The sequence below is a fragment of the Neodiprion pinetum genome, chromosome 1 (assembly GCF_021155775.2).
Source record: "Neodiprion pinetum isolate iyNeoPine1 chromosome 1, iyNeoPine1.2, whole genome shotgun sequence".
Lineage (NCBI taxonomy): Eukaryota > Metazoa > Arthropoda > Insecta > Hymenoptera > Diprionidae > Neodiprion > Neodiprion pinetum.
The window spans coordinates 2052861-2075707 of NC_060232.1; the positions used below are offsets into that span (position 1 = coordinate 2052861).

Consider the following 22847-nt stretch of genomic DNA (forward strand, 5'->3'; position numbering starts at 1 on the left):
CCAAAAATACAAATTTCGCACAAAACGATTGTTGTACTTCTTGACCAACTATCTTTACGGCAGCAAATACGAAAAAGCAACAGCAGTTTCGTAGCATGAACAGCTGCAGGCGCACAACAAGCATTCATCGTCCCATTGCATAAGAGTATCTAGCGAATGAATTGAACATACAGATCGACATGATCGATTTCTGTTCAAAATCGTGAATCTTCCGATGAAGTGCAGGAATATGTTACAGTAAAAATACTCGTTTTATTACATCAATAGGATAACGTGTTCCAGAGTCATTAGCAAAAAAAATTACAAACTTGCGTCACGAAACTGTTGATAATCCATCAGTTATTGCTCAGCCATAATAAGAAACATAATAATAATGGTGATGATCAGAGTTTTAGTAGTGATAATATTCATCGTCACAATATCGGTTATAGTAATTGTACTCTTCTTTTTGCTACTAGCGAATCACAGAGAAGCTATATTTTTCAATATGCCAAAGTTTCATACTGTTTTTAACTAAATTTCCGAAATAAAATATATTTGTTCATCGATATAGTATAATTCGTTTTGTTTCTTCTCGTAAAACGATAACGTATAGTTAACACACTTAGAAGTTTCCTGAATGTATATGTATATATGTGTATATGTATCCACATTATGTACGTATATGTTCATATATATTCATTGTATACTCATATTCATACATATGTGTATATAATGTGGATACATGTATAAACTAGATAGAAGGGAACGTTACATCTAAGAAAATGTACATCGATGATAATAATAATCATTGTTCGTTATGTATATATGGTACAATAAAAAAGCGATTACATTAATTCTAAATATGTACATATACAGAGGCTTCCCTGCATACTTTGCTTACAACCATAGTTTATTCTACGTACCGCTATTACACTTTACAATAACAACAAGAGACTTATGTTAGAAACATTGCGTCTACCCTTATATTCAATTTTACTTTCACTATAATAGATACATACAATACGTACATTATAATTTCACATAAGAAGAAATTTACTGAAAATCAATATTTGTCTTCAGATACTCTCCAACTTATATTTTCTTTAAAACATCCAATATGTACATCGACATACACTGTCATACAGGTGTAATTAGATATGGCTCTTAAACCTAATGAACCGTATACACACAATCTGTATTCTCAGATAGACGGTGATACAGTGTGAAATGACAGGAAATTAATCCATTAACAAAGCAACACAATGATCTAATAACATATGAACCAATTATGCTCACACATAATGGCCCACAATGTCCATCTGATTATACATACTTTCTAAATTACAGCGTATAATTTGATAATACACATAGATTTTTCCCTGAGACTGATTATTACAATTAAAATATGCATTTACTGCGTCTGAATAACTATTTCTGTGGCTGTTATTTATTAATATTAGTAACTAAGTCTTTGAGTGCATACAAAGCATTGTGTCGCACTTTTTGAGTCCACTGACATTTAACGGTAACTGCGAGGTTGAAATGCAGTACGCAGTAGAATAATAAGTACGTAGATCGATTATATTTGAATGATTTTCAATGCAAGCGTACCGATTTCTGCAATCAAAGTAATACATTTTTCTATATAATAAATACACCATTATTTTATACATTCAAAACGTTAGAAATAAAATTTTTTATTTTAAGTAGAAAAAAAAAATTTATCCAACGTAATATCTGATTCGAATTAGTTCAAAATAGATTATAGCTGGTCATCTTATTGCACAGAGAACATTTTTATATTGTGATTTTAGTATTGCCATCCAACGAAATAGCTTGTCTACTTCGGTTGCGTTTTTATGATTGCGCTATCAGTCTACCCAAGAGTATTAACACAAAAAGAATCACTTTTCCCGATTGCACTTCCCAATTCATAAATGCCCCTTAGCTTTTAGGCAAATACACGTATGTACATTTGAAAATTAATTCATCAACGGTAAACAAATTTTATAAATACATAATTATGTGTACTTGACGAACATTGCAAGTGAAGTAATTAAAGTTAAATTAAAAATTGGTAACGTAATAATCTTATTCATTGATTTATTTATTATATTATTTTTTCTTCTAACAGTATTTGCACTACTAAAATAGTAACCATGCCTCATTTTTTCTTTCTTTCTTTGTTCAACCCTTATAGAATTGGCTTATTCGAGGTATTTCAACAAGGAAATATGTATTTAGTATGATTTTCAGTCATTGAGAATATGCACTGATATACATACTACGTACATAGTTTACATGAATATAAAACTGCAAATCATAACTGATATCCCTTGTTGAATATATTCTGGATTATCTAATGTCCAGACGGCAGTTTTCTCCTAAAAGCAATAGATTAAAATTTTTATTCAAACAGCCGTAACAGGCATTTTATTAAAATATCATCCGACGGATATATATCTCCAATAAATACTCTAATAATATAATGTCACAGGTTGCTGCTTTGTTGTCCTCACTTCTAATTGTATGAAAAATGAAAACTATAATAATACACTTCGTTTACTACCCACATAATATATCATTCGTCAGCATTGCACTATTACCGACAATATGCTGCGATATAATTTTCATTGTAACAGTTTTTCAATGTATATTCATATAAATTGCCCATTTCATAATGCTCGTGAGATCCAGAATGCTCCAATATGAATATTTCGGTGGAAGTCACTTTATACACATCCAAATTGTTACATGTGTTGCACCGTTCATCGACCAATAGTTTTCAGGCCTCACATTCATTCACCCTAACAAGTTTCGTTTAGTTTGTCGTTTAATTCTTTTATGTCTTTCCCGCTTGAATCCAAGACAGGATAAAGTTCTCTTTTCATCAACTTTCATTGATATAAGTTCATCTTCGATTGAAGTCGACGGCCTAGCCTGGAGACAGGTGTCCTGCCCCAGTGGCACCTCCTGTCACCTTGAGCTAATCACGACTCGTTCAACGTTAAGAAGTGACTTCACTTTATCATTGTACTTAATAAGCGTTACTTTGGAGGCGCGCACGTTTATTCTCTCGCCGCCACTCAACAGATGACAACATCGAGACTGTTCTAGAAAATCTGGAAGCTTTAATTCTCGCATAACGTCACGGTGAGCTACCGCCGGCGGTCCGGCAGGAGCCTTTGGATTAACTTGGCGAAGCAGAGCATCCCTACTCTTCACACGTAACACTGCTGTCAAGTCTTGCAGAAGTACCCATTTGTCGGGGTCGTTGGCAAGGGAATACAGCACTGGTAAGTTAACGTCGCTCACTTCCATTTCGATATCTTCAAGTTCGGGCTCTGGAATATCCATGGGAGGTTCGCTTAATGGACTGTAGCCTGTCGGCTCAAGATCTGTAAGCCAATTAGATTCTAGATTAAAATTAAAATCTGCCCACACTTACGTAGGTTAATATAAATTTACATAATATACACGCAAGTTTAAGGCGAATTTTGACCAATTAAGTCAGAGATCGATGAAAAAAGGCGATATTTTTACTCACCAAAAATTGATGACGGACCTGCGAAACTCCATGGAGCAGCAGGACGTCCTTGTACATCGTCTAGATGTTGTTCGAGGATCAAATATGCGTCTGTGTCCGAGGCCAGCATCAAGGGAGTCTGGCCAGCATAGGTAGCCAACAACGGATCAGCACCGTATGAAAGCAGCAATCTGACAAGTTCGGTTGCCCCATTCTCTGCAGCTTCGTGTAGTGGTCTAGAAGGGCAAAAGAATATCTCAGCTTTATGCAAAGTCTATTATTTCTCCTTTTGTGCTCACCTTATCCCCCCATTGGCGCTTTCGCTAACATTTGCCCCATAGGCAAGTAGAAGTTTAGCAATTTCTAGATGTCCTTTCGAACATGCCTCATGGAGGGGTGTGTATCCTGCATTATCCTTAGGGCTTGGTGGATTGTTCAACTTTTCCAAGCAATATGCTGCAACATCCTGAAAGGCATACTCAGAGTTATAACTCGTAGTTGGTAATACGATTACCATTTGTTTGCATGATTGTTTGATGCACAAGCATCTTGTGCTTACCGTATATCCAAGCCTTGCAGCTCGATGAAGGATGGTTTCACCCACGCCTTTCTTGATGACCCATGTTCTAATTTCCGTTTGTATATCAGCGACGGATTCGGGACTTGGACGAGGCACAGTTTGCTGGAAAAACTGATTTGTTGAATAATCGGACTTGAGAAATAAGTGGCCAAAATGCATTGATTATGTTTTTATACTCACTCGTTTCCTATCCTTGGATGTAACGTCGTCTTTTTTCAATGGTTTCTTTTTCTTTCGCATGTAATCAAATCCAGAACGAAATTTTCGTCGGCCAGTACGTAATTTCAGCCTCTTTTTACTCGGTACCCCAATTTCGTCGGCATTCTCCGGTTCGACTTCGGGTCCGTTGCTCTCGGTTTCCTGCATTTCACTTGTCTCGTCCAACTCTTGTTTCGTTTCATCTTCTTTCTGGATTTTCTCCTTCTTTATATGCTGGAACTTCTTTTTAGCCAAAGATTTCAATAGGTTGTTACGTTTCTTAGGATTTAATAGATGTAGCTTGGAATTCATTAGTGCTTTGTTACTCCTCAATATTCCAGCACTTTTAAGACGAGACACGACTTTTTGCTTCAGCGTTCGTGACTTTCCTGGCTTGGATTCTTGCGTTTCATTTTGCGAATCGTCATCGTCTTGCGAAGTGTCTCCGTGATTTTGCATCGGCGGTGCAGACGCTGGTCTATCCTCCCCGAAGACTTCTCTAATCGTTGCCTGTTTCTTCAAAACCCGAGTCTCTGTTCTCGTTCGGCTCTTCAAAACGAACGTCGAAAATTCATTGGGCAGAGTGTGATTATTCTTAAAAGCATCTCTAAAGTTATTAACAGTCTGTTTACGAAAGTATCCCAAAAGACAGGAGTTCGTCACTTTTATTGGTTTCGGTGACTTGTTACTTTTGACAGGGGTCTTGCCTTTCGTCTTTTGCGTCGTTGCTAGGTCGTTCGATAAAAGAGGCGCCAAACTCGGCGTGGCAAGCAGCTCTGGCTCGTTCCTACCTTTTGGAAGAATCTTAGGGCATTTGATCAACTTTTCCTTGGCCCTTCGTTTCTGCTCTTTTTTACTAGTACCAACTTTCTGGGCGAGAAGGTCGATGATGGAATTATTTTCCAATCGAGTCTGTCGGGTCGATTTCGTTGGACACGACATTGTCGTTGAGGAAGTTGCTTCTTCATCGTCGATTTTGCTCTCCAGTCCAGCAAGACTGAAACTACAGTTTGACTCCAAGTCGCTGTCCGATATTCTTATTCGTTCGTTATCGGTGCTTTCCATCGATACAGAGAGTGCCGGTGATCCCGGATCGAGATCCGGAAGTGAAGTTGACAACCTATGAAACCTGGACGGCTTCGAAACGGTTATTAACCTGGTTGGCATTCTTAGCGATTTTTTATAAACGTAAACCTCATCCTCCCAACCCGGTCTGAAGTCGCTACCATCGCCGAACAATGGTTTCGGTTTACCTTTTTGCGACACACTGCCCTTTGCCGGTGACGACTTTCCCTCCTTATCCTTTGGGGCCTTGTGCGGCGTCGTATCTCGCGAGCGCAACTTCATGCCTTCAGTTTCCGCATTCGCACTCGAGCGTTTTCTGGCACGTAATCTATCGGCTACCGAAGAACCATGGCCGAATTCAGCGCTTGCTTCACTCTCTTCGCTCGAGCTTTCGCTGCCGCTAGATGAGATAAGTTTTATCCTACTACCACGACGAGATCTCTTCTTCCTTCCGACGATCTCTTCTTCCCCGTCACTCTCGATCTTCGTAGAATTCTTTCGCGCCGCTCTTTGAATTAGTGGCAACTCGTCCGAATCTCGTTCCACGATTTTTTCAACTTTCTCCGTTTTAATATCTGATTCGTCGGGTTCAGTCTTGATTTCCAAATTTTCGAGGCAGTCGTTCTCGGTTTTCACCTCGATCACCTCCTCTTTGATCTTCACAGTTTCGCTTGGCACATCTGGTACCTCTTGCTTAATGTCTTCAGGCTTCACTTCGAGCCTAGGCGCCGATTCCGCGTCCGAATTTAGCGCGGAATCAGTTTCTAGCTTTGTCGCCGAACCCGAACCGGACTCTCCCTTCTTCCGTCTGCCACGTTTTTTCGTTGTGACATCGCCACTTCGTAGCTGTTCCATAAACTTATCACAGGTTGTCGACCAGAACGAATCTGGTTCGATGATTTTGTCATTTTCCTGAAAAACCAAAAAACACATCACATCATCAAGTCACCGTCACATCAATGCCATCGGTTTAATCAACAACATCCCTAAAATTTTACACAGAGAATCGACTCGTACCTTGAGTTCTATCTTCACTAAGTCAGACGACGAAGCCATTCTCATGCACATCGCGTTGTTGAGCGGTACGGGTGGCTGGACCTTCGACAGTTGCCTTCTGTCCCTTCGCATTTCTTCCAGCGTCTGTCTCTCCAAAACCGGCATTTCACCCTCGGAGTCACTCTCTCTGAAGTCAAACACCGAGGTCTCTGATGAGCTTCGGAATCCGCTAGCTCTCGGCGGTACGACCGAAGCTTTGGTTGGGGTTGGCGCCGGAGCTGGAATAGTTGCCGCAACAGGTAAATCCTCGTCGGTCCTTGAGAACAACCGCCTTCGGGGTGGAAGACTAGCCACCTGTTCGCGAGTGAGCTTGGGAGGGCTTCCCCCAGAAGAACCGGACTGGGGCGTTGATGTGGAAGCTCCATTTTCAATGTCTTCAATATCGAAAAGAAAAAAAGAAAACAATGAAAACAATTTATTCAGTAGCCATGACAATTGAGTGAACAAATGCACTTCGTCATATCATTGGTTATTACGGAAAATTACCTTTCGGTGTTGCCGAGATCTCCTGGGATGACGCCACCGTCGGTTTAGCGCCAAACTGGCCGGCTGACACCTGGTGACATTTTAATTACAATAAAACGTAATCGTTCATGCGTAGAAAGATTGGCCTCAAGCGTAGAGGAATACTATCGAAAATATTTGGACGGCTAGAAACGAGGATGTAAACGATTGAATATCAAACCGAGCCGGTGTATTATCAACGCACCTGTTTCAATTCAGCTTTAGTTCGTATTCGGGCTGCCAATATAGCCGCTAATCCATCGTCCTTGTCACGATGAATCTGGTTTTCGATACCTCTCGTCATCGAGTTGGCCTCTTTGCCAGGTATAGTGGCGGATGAGTTAACCCTGGTGCCGTACAGACTGTGAGAGGGTTCCTGGATAATCGAGTCGACCGCCCTTGGCACGTGAAATTTGTAGTGAGGTGGAGTGGTGCTGTTCCTTTCGAGAAGACTAGCAGCGGTGAAGGGGGAGAGATTATGTCTTCCAATGTTGGTTTTGGGCTCGACTGGTGTGACGACCTGTTGCGGTAAAGAATAAGAAAGAACGGTAAGTATGAACAAGTAGCGAAACAAGTCAAATAGAAGCTGAGATTCGTGAGAAACTTACCTTATTCTGAAAGCTTGGCTGATTGTAATTGGCGAGTATTGGTTGCTGGCTGTTGCTGAGCTGCTCCTCCCGCTGTTGTTTATTTTCCAAACTGTTCCTGAGGAGGCTGAGTACCCGTTTCTTGTCGGTCCCCGCGTTGCTGGGCTGTTCCGCGTTCGGTCCAGAATTAGGAACATGAGAAGCAGGTACTCGGTAGCTTGCATGCTGTCCCTGACCGTGTCGGTAACCCGCGGAATACAAATTCTGGTGCCCCGAGGACTGAGGGATATGTGAGTGTCCGGTGACTCTTGGGGTTCCACCCTGATTTCCGTAGACGGCGGGTGAGGCTGGAGCAAAGGAGCCCCTGGCAGCGCCCTTGATTTCCGGATAATTCCTTTTATCACAGTAATTATACGCACTGTTGTTTTCGCGGCGTTGATCGTAGCCGGCGGGCACGACGGCGGAATTGACGCCATTGGAAACGGGTGCGTTCAAGCTCATCTCCTGACGCTGGCGTTCTTGAAGCGCATTGGACAGTCTTTGCTCTATTTGTTGGTCTATCGACTGCCGCCACTTTTCAACACGCGGTTGTTTGCTGAGCCCGGTATAGGGTGTCGGATCAGCCGCGGTCCTCTTGGTTGCCGGCTGTCTATCCCTGCCGTATGCTGACGGCTGAACATGAGCCATCTTGTTCCTGTCGACATGGTACTTGCTAAGATCGGACGTATACTCCTGGTGACGTATCGCGTTACCGCCGGGTTCCATCACCGGAGCGTACCTGGGGCGTGCCACGTTCCCGACGCGATAGGGTGGGTTCTTTTCGTACGGCAACGAGGACGGGGCAGCGGGAGCTTTCTTGAAGGTCGCTATATTGGGCAGAGGGGCAACCGCCGCTGGATTAACACGCGGCGATGGCGCGTATATATGTGAGCTGCTCCTGCGAAGCGTGTTGCTCTCATGCGCCGGGTGGTGGAGGGGCGTCGAGCTGAAGTTCGGTAAGAAATCGACTTTCGGCGCGCGGACAGTTTGCAGAGGAGTGGAAGCCCTGACCCCGGAAGCAGGGCTTCGGGAATGTCCGAAGCTCCGCCCGTCGTATACCGGATACGCGGCACCCGGAGGCACGAGTACGGTCCTCCCGGCGTTTCTCGACGAAGCGGCGTTGGAGCTGCTGACGATTTTGTCCCCGCTGCAGGAGGCCTCCGGGTCATCCTGGGCCGTGGAGTCCGCGGGGGTCTTGATCGTTCTGAGCGAGAGATCCAACGGCGACTCTCGTTTTCTGTTCGACGTCGGCGCCCCGTTGGTCTGAAGTGTGCTGGAACTCGAAGGGGGAGGGACGGACTGGCTGACGACTGTGGACGTTGGGTAGGCTGTCGACGCGCTCGGGTAATCCTTGTAGGCGTAATTCTCCTGAGGTTGGTGCGGCGTCGAGGGATACGGGTTGACAGACCGACCCCCAGACCGGCTCGGGTAGCCAGGATTGACGATGGTCGACGACATCGGCGTCGGGACGGTCGGTCTGTTGGAAATTGGCGCACCGTTCGACGTCACGGTGGTGCTGGTCGCGTTGCTGCCGTGATGACTGGGCGCCATGGTTGTGGCGTACCTCGGATAGACCCCGGGCTGTCCACCGACCCTGCTGTACATGGAACTTGCCGAGGTGACGACGTTCCCGTTGGCATGCTGGTTGTTCACGGCGACCGGATAGTCGGACAACCTCGCCGGATTCGGCGTTAAACCGGTCGTCGAGGAATTCTTCGTAATCGCAGACTGGGGTCGCTGTTGCTGCCTATGCATCGGTTGGGCCTTCGACAAGGCTTCGCGCGAGTTTCTGTCGTAATGATAGGACAGGGTGGCGATCGGTGGGAGATTGTGAGTATTCGAGGTCCGCTGAACCGATACCGGTGTCTGGTAGGACTGAACCCCGTACGGCCGTTCAGCCTCCGGGCAATTCCTTCTTCCAGCATCTTGGACTCCGTTGTAGGCGATCGACTTGCCATGAGCACCGTACTGGCCGCCGGGGTTGGCCGTCGAAGGCGCTGAAACCGGAGGAACCGCGTAGGGCTGAGACCGATTGCTCTGCGAGTAGTAACCGGAGGTTGAGTTCTTCGGCTGGAGCTGGGAATGGTAGCCGGACAACTGTGGCTGAGCGTAGCCGGCAGCTGTCGACGGATAAGAACTCGGCTGCTGATAGTGCTGGGGGCTCGATGACGAGTACGAGTGCGGAGTAGACTGTGCGGGGGCTTGGGGAGGCGGGGGATAGGTCGGTGACCGAGGCTGAAAGGTACTGGAGTTATTAGTAGGGTGGGGCGAAGGGGGGTGGTAGGAAGTTGCCTCGTGAGGCGAGGGCGAGTGGTAGACCGAGTTCGGGGGTGGCATGTGGGGAGACACCCGGGGACAATAGCCGGTGGAACCGGCGGCGTTACCGGCGCCAACAACGTGATGCTGAAGGGGCGAGGGATTGACTCGGGCGGGATTCTGGGGTGACGGAATGTGCTGCGGAAGGTTATGGGGCGAAGGAATGTGCGTATGAGCATTGTTTCCGTGAACGGCGACCTGATGAGCCGCCGGATTACCAGCGGCAGACGACGAGGCCGCGGAACCTGGCTGCTGCAGCTGATGCCGCTGCTGCTGCTGATTTGAGGTAGGAATAACCGCGTTTCGCACGGTGTAGCCCTGCGCGGCGGCGTGCTGCTGGTGAGCGCCGTTCGCCTGCACCGAATTCGGATAGCCCGAGCCGTGGCCCCGCAGTGCCGGACTCCGAAGGTCCCGGGATTCGTGCACGTGACTTTGGGCTCCGGGTCCCGGTGGTAAGGCGCAACTCTGCTCGGCCGGACTCGAACGGGTCACGGACTGCTGGACGACACCGGAGCTCGGAACCGCGTTGGCAGACTGGTAAGTCGAGCTCTGGGTCATCGGCAGTGGCGTGCTCTTCGTGATTTCGGGGTGATGATATCGCGGGTAGTACTGCGTCCTCGGCGCCACCATCGCTGGACTCGGAGGGGCCCGTTCGACGGCCTGATAGGACGAATGCGCCGGCAGCATATCGGCGGCCGTCGAGTACGGCGTTCTAGATACGGTGTTGAGCTGCTGATAAACGGGCGGCGTTGAGCAGGCCTTCGGAGGTTGTAACTGGTGCAGCTGGGCCGGTGATGAGGAGGAGGGGGAGGAGGAGTGCGCGGCGGCGTGATCGTAGGCCTGCTTGCTGGCTGGCTGCATCTCGGTTAGGGACCCGGCGGGGGCCTCGAGACTGACGCACGTTCCGTCCGTCGGCCTGGTGTCGGGAACCTCGACGCGGGTCGGCTGCGGCGGGTAAGGTTCGACGGGTCCGTGTGGGTTCCAGTAAGAGTTACCCACCTGGCTCGCGTCCTGCCTGTCCTCAGGCCCCCGCGAACCGAGTTCGACCCGCTGCTGGGCCCCGGGGGCCTCGCGCGAAACAGCCGCGATGGTGCTGGATGAGGTCGGCCCGGAAACCGAGGCCGCGACATCGCCATGACCGTACGAAGAGGAGGTCGATGTTGCGATGTTCTCCGTCGACGATGTCGTGCCTGCTGTACTAGGTACGGGAAGTCCCTGGAAGTACTGGCGAGCCCCCTCCAACACGTTAGTGAAGCTCACATCCATGTCCCGCCGACTGCTGCTAATCTGGAAAAGACCAACGAAGGGAAGTTGCGGTTAGTCGACCAGTAAGGCGAGCGCGGCGCGGTTTACCGCTAACCCGCTCCGCGTGCTCGGTGTACGGCTCTCTATCCCTTCCATCCCAAACCCCCCCCCCCCCCTCCCCCCTTGCCACTTATTATTTCTTTTTCTTTCCTTCCTTCAGTCGCTATTTACAGCCGCCTCCCACCGTTGCGTTGGACGAACTGCGGACCCTCGACAACGAACTTACCGCGTCCCGGGTATCAGGCTGTTCTTGGTATACAGGTACCCGTGCATATCTCGCAATTAGCATCAAGTTTTCGAACGAGCGGCGTGCCTGCAGGGCTAATCCACTCGGATAGTCGGATTAATTAGACAAAGGGGAACCGTTTCACCTAACAATGTAGGTTCGAGACGACGGCGATGAAAGGTTCGTTAAGTCGAGAATGCAATCTGGGTGTCGGACGAAATTATTACAACCAAGGATCAACGGGAACCCGCCATTGGGGGGAGGAGGAGGAGGAGGAGGAGGAGGAGGAGGAGGAGGAGGAGGAGGAGGAGGAGGAGGAGGAGGAGGAGGCATAAAGCTACGTTGTATTAATCTTCATTGTCTTCTATCTGTTCATCCGCCCGACGCAAGACACGCAAGCGTGTTGCTCAGCATCTCTCTACAGATCTATCTACGGTTATATTCTTCTTCTTCTTTTACTCTGACGGTTAATGCGGTCCGAGGAGATGGAATCGCTCGAGGACCACGCGGTGCTAATACCTGGTAAGCCTGATCGAATCAATGAAATCGTAACCTGAACTCATGTACAAAAAAGTGCGAGTCGCGAAAGATAGAGCGAGAGAGACGTATATAAAAAGGGAATTGGAGTGATTCGAGTAATCCACCAGCCTCCGCATCGCATTGTCGCAAGAATCGTTGCGTGATTCTCATCTCTTCTTTTCAACCCGAAGGCGCCTTTCGCAATGTGTTATTATATTTCACGTGTATAAATCCCTTCCCCTCCCCGACCTTGTAACAGTTGAAAATCTTGAATAAGAAAGAAACGGTACGATAATGTGGTTAGCCTAACCTATTTTACGTACCGGCGATTTCTTTACCCTTGATAAAGCACGCCAACAACTGAGAAATCACCAGCGTAACGCAAATCCGGAGGTGAAATGAATGAGAAAAACAAAAAAAAAAACAAAAAAAAATATATGTACGTTTCAAGGTACATCTGTACACTACACTTTACGGAGTAGAGAAATGTAATATTCGGATGAACGTCACATCAAATTTCAATGTATTGTTCAAGTACGCGTGGAAGTAATATAATCAACCATCGTCTGCGGCGTATTGAATCTACATAAGTAATCAGTTAATCGAAGAATGCCGCATACTAATGAAATTAGGCCAGTCATAAAAACCCGCAGCACAAGGTGATCCGACAAGTTTTAATTAGTTTTGACTGGAACTTATATAAAGACAGGGTGAAATCTGTTTTACGACTTGACCTTTTGTTCGCGTTATTAGATGAACTGAAAATTTCCACGCGATTAAACGTCGAGAGCGGTGGCGGCGGCGGCAATGGTGGGTGGTTGAAGTAAGCAGAAAAGTTTTCGCTCAAATTCCGTCGCGTGCTTGTACTAATTGTACCCTGAAGCAACTGTGTCATGGTGGTGGCAGACGGAGGACGGTTAACCCGCTATGAAAAGCCAACTAGGTTAATGTGTGGCGATTTGTAACATAAATTCGTATGCTTCATTGGGTAAGAGAGACGTGGCTGTGGGTATCGAATGGGAGGTTTGTCGGAAAACTGTAAACAAGCTACGCGGAAACCATACGAAGGAAGACCTGCACGAGTGTGGAGAAAGAGAGGAAAGCGGGGGAGAATAACTCCTCGGATAAACGGAACCCCGTGACCTCTAAGAGACTCTCTTCTCTCCGCTCTACGCCAATGCTAGCGCGAGAATCAATATCGCTCTCTCACAGTCCCGGGGTAGGAAATGGTGAGAGGAGGCACGTCCAAGAAAAGGACAGGGTATGGTTCCTTCTTCCATTCCACTCGTGTCCTCGACGCATGCTGTTCGGAACGCCCCCAATTGCACCCTAAATTTATTATTCCCGGTGTTTGAGAACCAAATAGCAAGGGGGCGACGACGCGAATTATATCGTCCTCCGTCCTTTCTCGCAAAGTAAAAAAAACGAGCATCGTTTCCGAATTCAGCGAAGAATATATCACCACCCCCTTTTAATTGAGATAACCAACGAATCGGATCGGAGAAGATCGTTGCACAAAGGTCAGGTTTTCTCTGGTACCAGAGACGTCAGCTGTGAATTGGTTTCACGCCTGATAGAGAAGGCCGTGATGAGAAGAGGAAAAGTGATTGAAGCAGGGAGGAGACGAGGACGAGAATGCAAACTCGATAAACAAAGTCTGCCGACGAAAGCGCGGCGGCGAGCTTTGCATCTTCCTCCGCTTCTCCCATTTCTCACCGCCTCGTTTCCATTAGCCTTATTGGGCCGGACAGTGACTTGTCGTTTAAGCCCCAGACGCGTAGCAGCTTTTCCGCAAGTCCGAGCCACTAGAAACTCACTTTCGTACCAGCTGAAACTTTCAAACGACGAATCATCGGCCAAGAACGCTGCTTTTCTGGTCGCCGGATTGAGCCAATTGTTCTAGTGGCATTTGGCGTGCCCGCTCTTTTCAAAATTCTTACAACACTGGAGCTGGATTAGGACGCTTAACTCAACGAGGCGCCAAATTACGAGATTCTGAACAATGTTTCTCGGACTAATTTATTAGCTAAGCGAAGCATTGAAAGCTCCTCAAGTATGTCACAAAGGCGATTCTGTAACATGTGTGGTCGAGTCATAACTGACAAGGTGGAACCCGACGAATTTCCCGGTAACAAAGTCGTTAATTATAACCGCGGCTGGAATGTGTGACATTGATATCGTGAGAGTTAGCCTAGCTATCAGTCTTCTCTGGTTTCTTAACTTTGGTCTTTGACCTCATCCTGCCGGTTCTCGTCGCCCACTGCTCGCCGTGCACGGATTGCCATAAATTAAATACCTCGAAACAACAAGAGAACGCTTTAATCTCAACCAGTTATGGCACTCTGCCCGAAGGCATAATGGGTACTTTCTAACTTCCAAAATTCCTGACGTGAGTGTCTGCGTACATAAGGATCCGAAAAGTAACAGTTTGGTGCAAAGCTGCAGAGCAATTGAAAGGAAAAGTGAATCGAAAGAAAGAAAAAAAAAATACTGACGATAAACACCACGAGGAATTCTATTACGAATGCGGTACAACGATTGCTGAGAGTGAATTAACATCCTTGTAACTGAAATAAAGAACCGGTCACGCTGCTCAAGTGTTCTTGAATTCACAATTGTGAAGCTTTCAGTTTTCCATCTTACACCCACCGTCCATTCCTAGACCACAACGCACTTCCGTGAAAGTTTATACTGCTAGTTCTATGCTCTGGCAATCAAATGCACGCTGCTGTGACGCTACGCATCCCGGGTTTACAACGAATTTGTAGACGTATATTCTACCTTCGGATCGGTAAACGAAGTCAACGATCGTCCTGACACACCGTTCTTCCGAGTTTAGCGATTCTCCCATCCTGTAGCGACTTGGTTTAGTGCAGTTTGGGTTTACTTTAGTTTCTCATACTCCTAATGATTTTCTTGCCACAGTTCTTGCTCTAGCAATATCCGTGACGACAGGTTATGCGCAACAAACTGATATCTCTGAGTTTGTGAAATGCCTGTAGTGAAAGAATAGAAATATGGAATTACCATCACGTCATTTCGCACCATTGGCGTTGTCGTTGGTATACTTAGACCATCTACCCATCGGTGTTTTTCCACATCCGCAGGGCCCACGACAAAGCTTTAGAATTTTTCTCCTACGCTCTTTGGGAATTGAACACTGAACTGGATTGCCCCGGCTTAATTAAGGAAATTGTTATTGAAGGAGATTACATTTTATCTCCACTTCGCTAACGCCTTGTCCCACGGATAACAATTAAAACCATTTTCCATTCCGGATTAACCAAGGGCTGACCCCACCCCAGTAACTCCTTTGCCACTTATTCACTTGGAGTACCAGCAGCAGCAGCAGCAGATGAAATTATAATGAGGAAGAAATTCAAATCGCTTCAATTCGTAATGAAAATTTTCTTGGATACCGAAAACTCTCGTTCCTAACCGAGTGGAATTTATTATTCAGAGACGAAGGAGTTCGGCGGGCGGCTTTACAACAATTTAGAGCACCTTTCAAATTGCTCCTCATTTCCAAATGAATTATGCGAGACGCGTTGTTTCCCATATCCAACAGTGATATTTTCGTGTCTTTATTATTACCAACTGGAACTTGACGTTCTACGACACGCGAATCGTATATCTATACTCAACGTCTTTCCACACTTTGATTTGGCAAGTTTTTACGATCCGGATTGTATATCAATCGAGGCGAACCTCGCGAGGCGTAAACAAAATAAAGCGCCACAGACCGCACGCAGCAAAAACCCTGGAACAACCTTTCATTGGAAGTAACGCGTTTGCCGTACCCATTCAGGCGGATGAAAATGTTTCGACGCTGGCGGCAGGGGAGTCGATGGGAAATTCGCACGTGTGGAAAGCGTGTGCGAGAGTAAAGGTACGTACACGCGTAGCTGTTTAAGGGTGAAATACGGGTTAGCCGGAAAATTTCGCCAAATTTTCAGTCGACGATTTCAACAATTCGTCGAATTTCGAACTTGAACGAAAGGTGCACGTTTTTCTACAAATTATCCGAGGGTTTTTGTTACGCGTCGTTTTTGCAGAGACGAGAAAACGGATCGCGGGTTACAAGCTACATGGATTGGGGCAGAAATATATGTGGAAGTGGGAAGTTTAGCAGGATGATGAAGACGATGAGAAAAGGGTGGGAGATAGGTAGATAATGACAGATGAGAAATGACACCATCTGCCCCTCGTATTTCTCCCACGTTCACCGCTCTACCAATCCGAACGAATGAATAGAATCGATTCTAATAATTCACTCGGCACGCGCGCATACATGTAGCCGTAGTATAGCAGCCTATATACCCAATATACATTGAACCGCGTGTGGGTCGCTCATATGCGCCATGTATGTACATACACCTAAAACCCAAGTCGGCGGTTGTACAATGTACGTACATACATGCATCACGCATGCCAACGACGAGGAAAAATACCCGGTGGAATGTCAACAATTCTTTTCAATCTTATCTAGCGTTACCTTTCGTACACGTAGACCTGGACGTGCATACGTGTATTTAGCCCACACATCACCGAAGTACGTTATTCTGCTGATAAAAGTGTCGAGTCAAGACGCAATTAGACGTCGAGGGTAAGCAGAGGCTGTATTTGAAAATGTGTCACAGCGGTTTTTTCACCCTCAAACGAAATACGCTTACAGTACATTTGAGACATGAATCTAGTCGAGGGAAACTGCTGATATCGTTCCAACTGTGGGCTTGAAACATACACGGTATAATAACGCAAGGTAGCGGTAATTTCTGATCCCCAAGTGCAATAGCGGCAGTCTAGGGATTCCGTCAACCGCGACGACGGAGGTGCTTTTTGCCTTTTAATTGGTCGAGTTGGTAATTCGCGCGCCTCGTAGCTCGAGCAGAAGGCTAACCTGGAACACTTGGTTAGCGTCTGAGGGCCGTTTTCTGAGGTGGAGGAGAGAAGAAGGCAAAGGAACGAGCGTGGACGGAGGTTAAGAGCCACGCGGGGCTCGCCCGATCCTTTTATTTAATTTCATACGGGACCCGACCAGCCCCGTTCCAACCATTTTCACGACCCCGGCGGCAGCGGACGTCCACCGACATCTTCGTCCGCTTTATCATGCCCTTGGAAGCCGATGGGAGAGCAGGGAAAACACTTCTCGGTACATTATGCGAGTTTTCCTTCCAACGAGTGGTTCAAACGCTGCGGAAACGCACAAAGAGGACTCCAAACTCTCTTCCCCTTTGCCACTGCAAAACTCGCGTACATACCGTCGGCTATCCACGGGGTCGAGTCCCTTTTGGTTCCTCGGTATCGCGCGGCTCCGGGTCAACGACCCATCCGACCCTCCAGACACTGAAAAGTCGTCCTGAAAGCGATACAATTCGTTTCAGTGCCGGCTAGATACGTACAGGAATTAAACGAGCTCGGTTCCAAGACTCCGCTTCTTGGAAAATTAACCGCAAGATGAAACGGAAAATTGTCTCGGAACAATTGCAACTGCTTCCACGTATAAGTTTCTGGTTCAGCTACCTGGGACGATTCACAACTTGTGTCAGAGATGCAGATTTGCGGGAGTTGAATGGGTTGTATTCGGTGTGGGTGAAATAAAGTTCTGAAAAGGGGTTGCGAGCATGGAACGGACGTGGCGGAACGGTAAGTAGAGAGAAGGGCCGACAAACGACCCGACGGAGACAGAGGAGAACTAGAGTAAAGTGGGTCCCGAGCCCGGGTCCGGGATCCGAGTTTCCAGCTTAGCGTGTTTCCCCGATTCCCGTCGCGCGGCAGAACGCCGCTAAGTTATCTTAAATAAGATTAGACCCGCGAAAACAAGTGGCTGCTGGCTGCCTGGCTACGTTTGTAATTTAAAACTTGTTGAACTTTTTCCCTTTGCCCAACAAACAACGGCAGAGATCTCTCAAGAATTTTTCCCTCACAGTTTTCTTTCTGTCTTTATTACTACCTTTTCCCTCGTTTCGCAATGAATATTACGCGTTAAGAATAGGGTGGAATAAAAATTTCTGATTTATTCGCTCGCGCCGAGAGACGATAACGGCATCAAATTGGGGAGGAATTAATATTAATTAAGCGTTATTCTGTTATTCAATTTTCAACACGCGGGACAGGACGGCTGAGGTGCCACACGCAACTACGAGGTTGGCGATCTGCTACCAACAAATAATTTTAATCAAGGTCGTTGTAACGTACGAACGATGATAAAGCTCTTTTTGCGCACCTCGTATCAACGCGTATAAACATTTATATCTGTATCCCAAGAACTCCTTGCCGAAGAAGTTCTACACGCCCATTGTGCGTGACGGACAATGAGAATGTGGAGAGGCAATCCTTCTATTGAGATGAAACAGCGCTCTTCGTAGCATAGGTCGTAGAGCGACGTAAGAATTTTTTCTTTTACCAAGACAATATTAAACGTTTACCGTACGATATACCTATCTGCAAAGATGCAATTGAAAATAATGAAGAAATCGATGATGGAACCGAGGCTGGGAAACGTTCGGGTACTTAAGTACTTCGGCGAGATTATTCAATCGAAGAAGATAATTTTTCTTCACGAATAAATTCTTGCAGCTGTACAACTTTCTACCTATAGTTATGTCGATTGAAAGTGTATATATCCATATAGATATGTTATTGACCGTTGTTGAGAACCGAAGAGTACGGCAGACAAGGATAAATATTTATATTCCTTTGGAATCCGAGAGGTTCAAAGAAACTTCTATTCGTAGAGCGGTAAGAAACTCTATTATTCTCGACAAAGTTTATCCTAGAGCTCAAAGTTTCCCTAGCTTCTTTTTCAGTCTTCGTCGTTCCCCAACTTTCTATCTTTTTCTTTTCTCTTTTTTATACGTCTCAGATTGAATTGAAACGGAAGATGCCTAATTTACCCCAATTTTGATTTCATCAAATGGCAGCAGCGTTTCTCTTTTGTGGTTTCTTTGTCTTTTCGGAATTTTGCAAAGTTTCATCGTTGAGTTCAATTTTTCCGCCACCGTACCGTGTAATCGTTTCTTCCTAGCACTGACTGCAGGTTAGATATGATTACCCAATATTTACTGTTCCTTCAATTAGTTTTTACTACGTCAACACCTTAATGCGCAAATCAATGAGATTTCGTTCGAAACTTTTGGCGCGTTATTGGTAAAGGGTAAAATACAAGAAAAATTTAATACCGAACGATAAAATTCTTCACGGAACGTGTGCAAAGTCCGTACAAGCAACAGTTTTAGAATTTAACAGCTCGCGCGCATTTTTTCGGGTATACCGAATGTTAAACGTGATCCCCGGCATCCCGCAGGACAAATTAACGCTGGACAAGGACGAGGACGACGATTCAACTAGAACCGCTCCTCCGACGCCTGCGCTCTTTCTGGATTTAATTAAATATTTACACGCAGTTTAATCTTCCCTCGCTTCAGCCAGCTATCCCCGATCTCCTCTCCTCTCCTCTCTCCTCGCTCCTCGCTCCTCGCTCCTCGCTCCTCGCTCCTCTCTCCTCTCTCCTCTCTCCTCTCTCCTCTCCGCTCTTCGCGCTCTGCTCCTTTACGCCCGGAGGTCTGCTACCACGGTAGAAATAATCGGCGTCGTATTTGCATGAAGATAATGACCTGCATGCATTTGTTATGCAAACACGCGGCCTTGTTTTTCTCTTTGTTTTACTTTCACTTATTCGCTTCTCTTTCACCCCAACTTTACTGCCGCACATAACAGTATCGTCAGACACGTCATCGCGTAGCCATAAGCTTTCCGAAATCTAACCACTTGCAATTAATTACATTTAATTTATATCTTTCGCGTGTACGAATTTTCTTTTTTTGTTTGCTTTTTGAAAATTTCTATACCCCCTCCCTCGACAATTCTCCGGAGGTGAAGGCAATGCAATATTTATTAGGAAAAATACACGCCGCGCCGGAAGGGTTCGGAATAAAAAAAATTCGAACAAGGGACGGGGAATATAAACAGGATCACATTTCACCCCTGCGTGTCTATTAGCAGCCTCGCCCGCCTGCTCGTAGCACGTTTTGCTCTTCCTTCGATCTGCCGAATTTTACTCTTCGGTCTGCGAGGTGGGTATAAAGGATAGATAGATAGACGACGCGGGTGTTCATCATTTAAATTATACCATCGAGCGTCGACTCAACTTGCGAAGAGCTAAGAATAATTACTTCCCGCGAGAGTATCGCGACGTTCAGAGAACGATTTCTACACTCTAAGTGAATTTACGCTACTCAATTGTTTAATTGTACATCAGCACTCGCTAAACAGATTTTCTCACCAAGCGATATTAGATTTATGCCTAGTGATATCGGAAATGTGGACGAACACTTTTTGGGTAATATTTTTTTTTTCATACGAAGTTCTTCACGATTGAATCACAAACGGACGTGAGAAAAAGATGCAGAAGGAAGAAAAATAAAAAGTTGTCAAAACTGTGTTGATCCTCTTCAAACCGTACGTATAGAGTTCAACTTTTCACTGCGGATTGATAATTTTTCAAACTCTTTCAGAGATTCGGACGGTACAATTGAGAGCGAATCAATTTCGCGAAAGTTCGTTTCAACAACAACCCGGTCTTCCCGAAGTTGCGACGGTGTTGGTGGTGTATATACCTAGTGGTTGGATAACTTTGCGGGATTACCGTCAGGACGTGTTCGCCAGGTTGCCTCACTCACGCGGTGATTAAAACATTAATGGATATAGCAATTAGGCACAGTAGATTTAACTCCGAATCTAACAATCGCAACAAAACGTTTTCTTCTCCCGCGACTATATAGTAATTAGAAGAAGTGAGAAGCATCTTGGGAGAAAATGGCGGTGTAATTTACCGGAATGAAAGTCGTTTAATAACGTATATCTTAGTCTTAATTTTGCACAAAAACAGAGATTCAAGCAAGAAAAGAAAACACACAACGACGAAACTCGCACCCTGAACGCAACACTACTTTCTTAAACTCATCGCTCATAAGCAAGGCAAGGTGGGGGAAAAATCTGGGTCAAGTCGCGGCCGTCTTATATGCCGCACGTTAAATTTAATATTAATCCCAGCGCTAAGTAACGAGTCCGTTACTTGCCTTGGTTGTAAGCTTACCGTGCATCGATTTACGATTTCACCTTTTTTTTTTGTTCTTCTCTTTTTGTTGTTGCGAAATAAATATTATTGTGCACATAAACGAGCCAAAGAGATTCGGTTATTCTTTCTATTTTTCGCCAGCAACGATTTTTGCGTCGACGGTAAATCTCGTCGGATCATGCGAGGGGGTACAATTTGCGAGATATAATTGATGGGGATCGATTCTGTGGCAGATTGACGATGCATGTTCAACCCGGCTCTGCGCTCTCGGCGTGTAGCTCACAGGAAAAAAAAATAAGAGAAAAAGAAAAAAATCAACGAATGAACCCACTCGGCCGTTAAATATCTCCGTTTGTGTTTTATGCCCCAAAACTGTCAGCGGCATTTACGTGTGTAAAATTGTCGTACAAAACGCGAGGTGTATAGAATGATTGCTCTGTCGAAACCCTGTGCAAAACGTATGTAAAGTAATCCGTAAGTGGTCAAAATTCGATTGCGGCAAAGTCGAAGACGAAAAGAAGTTGAGGATAAAAAAAAAAAAAAATTAAAAAAGAAGCAGAAGAAGAAAAATGAGTGGGGAAAAATTGATTGATCGAGTATCACCGATAAATCCATCGGATCCCCCGCGTTCGCTGAACCGAAACGAACGAATCGAAGTGAATTGATTTTCTTCTCGGTGATGCGGGTAGCCCTCTCCAATTTTGCGTTCGCTTCATTTTTTGCCCGCCAGGAGTTACGTTGCCCCGTAACCGCCCCCCTTCGCCAAAACGAGAGGTCGAGAGGACGAGGGCGACGGACGTCGCGACGCCCGGGCGACGCAGCAGGGTGAGGTGAGAGGCCGTCGACCGACCTTGCGAACTCCGAGCCAGCAGACCAATCAGCCAGTCAGCCAGTCAGTCAACCACCCGCAAACCCTCAGACCTTTTTCGGGGGGATGAGGAACGGAACAAACACTCCTTCCCCTCCTCGAGGTCTAATGGGCCGAGTTTTTGATTGCGCGACAACTTTCACGTGCGAATTACGAGGCGAGCAGCTTCGCGATAAGTGGAACTTTTGCGTCAAGGGTGCGAATTCGGGGCGTGATCGCGTCACGGAGGCAGTAATACGTTACATACGTTACACGCGAAACTGACTCATGACCGAAAATCTTCGTACACCGAGTATTCATTTTTATACCACTCTTTGCAGCGTTACTACTTTCAGAGTATAAAGAGAAATGTGTTCGTGTAAAACTCTAAATGAAAAAAGAGAATAATACTTGCTGAAACGTATACGCGTAAAACAAAGGAAAGAAAGAAAGCGAAAAAAACATTACTCGTATTTTTCGAACGACGACGAAGACGAAAAATCGCTGTAGCCACCCCGAGTCCTTTGATCTTTTCGTTTCATTCGTTTTGAACCCGCGAAATTTGCTCGGTGACGTTGGAGCGATAATGCGTAAAAATCAAAGCGATATTCCGGGACGACTGCGACAACTGGGGAATTGCGGACGCGAGGCCTGTCGCCCGTTTCGATCAAAGATTGCCCGAGTTCAACAGCGACATCGTTTTGGGAAATAAAAAACTAATAAACCATACGCAAAGGACGAAAGCGCGATACGCGTGTTGAACGCCGCTGGAGTCACACCTCCGTGTAATCTGGAATTATGTGGCGAGTGGCGGGTAGTCCTGTGAGCCGGGAGAATCTAATCTCAGTGCCAAATTCTGGGGGCAGAGTTGCGTTATCGACCGCGGTGGCTACACGGAGCGTCTGTATTTGGTAGCCGGAGGAGGACAGCTACGATACGCTCGGAATGTCGGATCGGTGAATTCCTTCGCGTAGAGACAACGGGACACCCGCGGGACGAAGGGGGGAGGGAGAGAGAG

The 22847-nt window shown here is 46.2% G+C and overlaps 1 protein-coding gene across 6 annotated transcripts in view; it reads right to left on the reverse strand.

Moving 5' to 3' along the window:
- Positions 1-775: 775 nt before the first annotated feature.
- The window catches only part of LOC124221932 (uncharacterized), a 154162-nt gene continuing 132090 nt past the window's right edge, over positions 776-22847 (reverse strand). For 3 of the 6 annotated variants that reach the window (XM_046632431.1, XM_046632603.1, XM_046632513.1), the window contains 9 exons: positions 7520-11140; positions 7117-7431; positions 6894-6963; positions 6369-6781; positions 4269-6263; positions 4068-4199; positions 3808-3974; positions 3530-3744; positions 776-3398 (listed from right to left, as the gene is read on the reverse strand). In XM_046632431.1, the coding sequence (XP_046488387.1) occupies positions 2959-3398; positions 3530-3744; positions 3808-3974; positions 4068-4199; positions 4269-6263; positions 6369-6781; positions 6894-6963; positions 7117-7431; positions 7520-11119 (7347 nt within the window). In that variant the 5' untranslated portion in view covers positions 11120-11140 and the 3' untranslated portion in view covers positions 776-2958. The remainder of the gene's footprint in view (positions 3399-3529; positions 3745-3807; positions 3975-4067; positions 4200-4268; positions 6264-6368; positions 6782-6893; positions 6964-7116; positions 7432-7519; positions 11141-22847) is intronic. The other 3 variants (XM_046632767.1, XM_046632844.1, XM_046632681.2) reach the window with 3 other exon arrangements.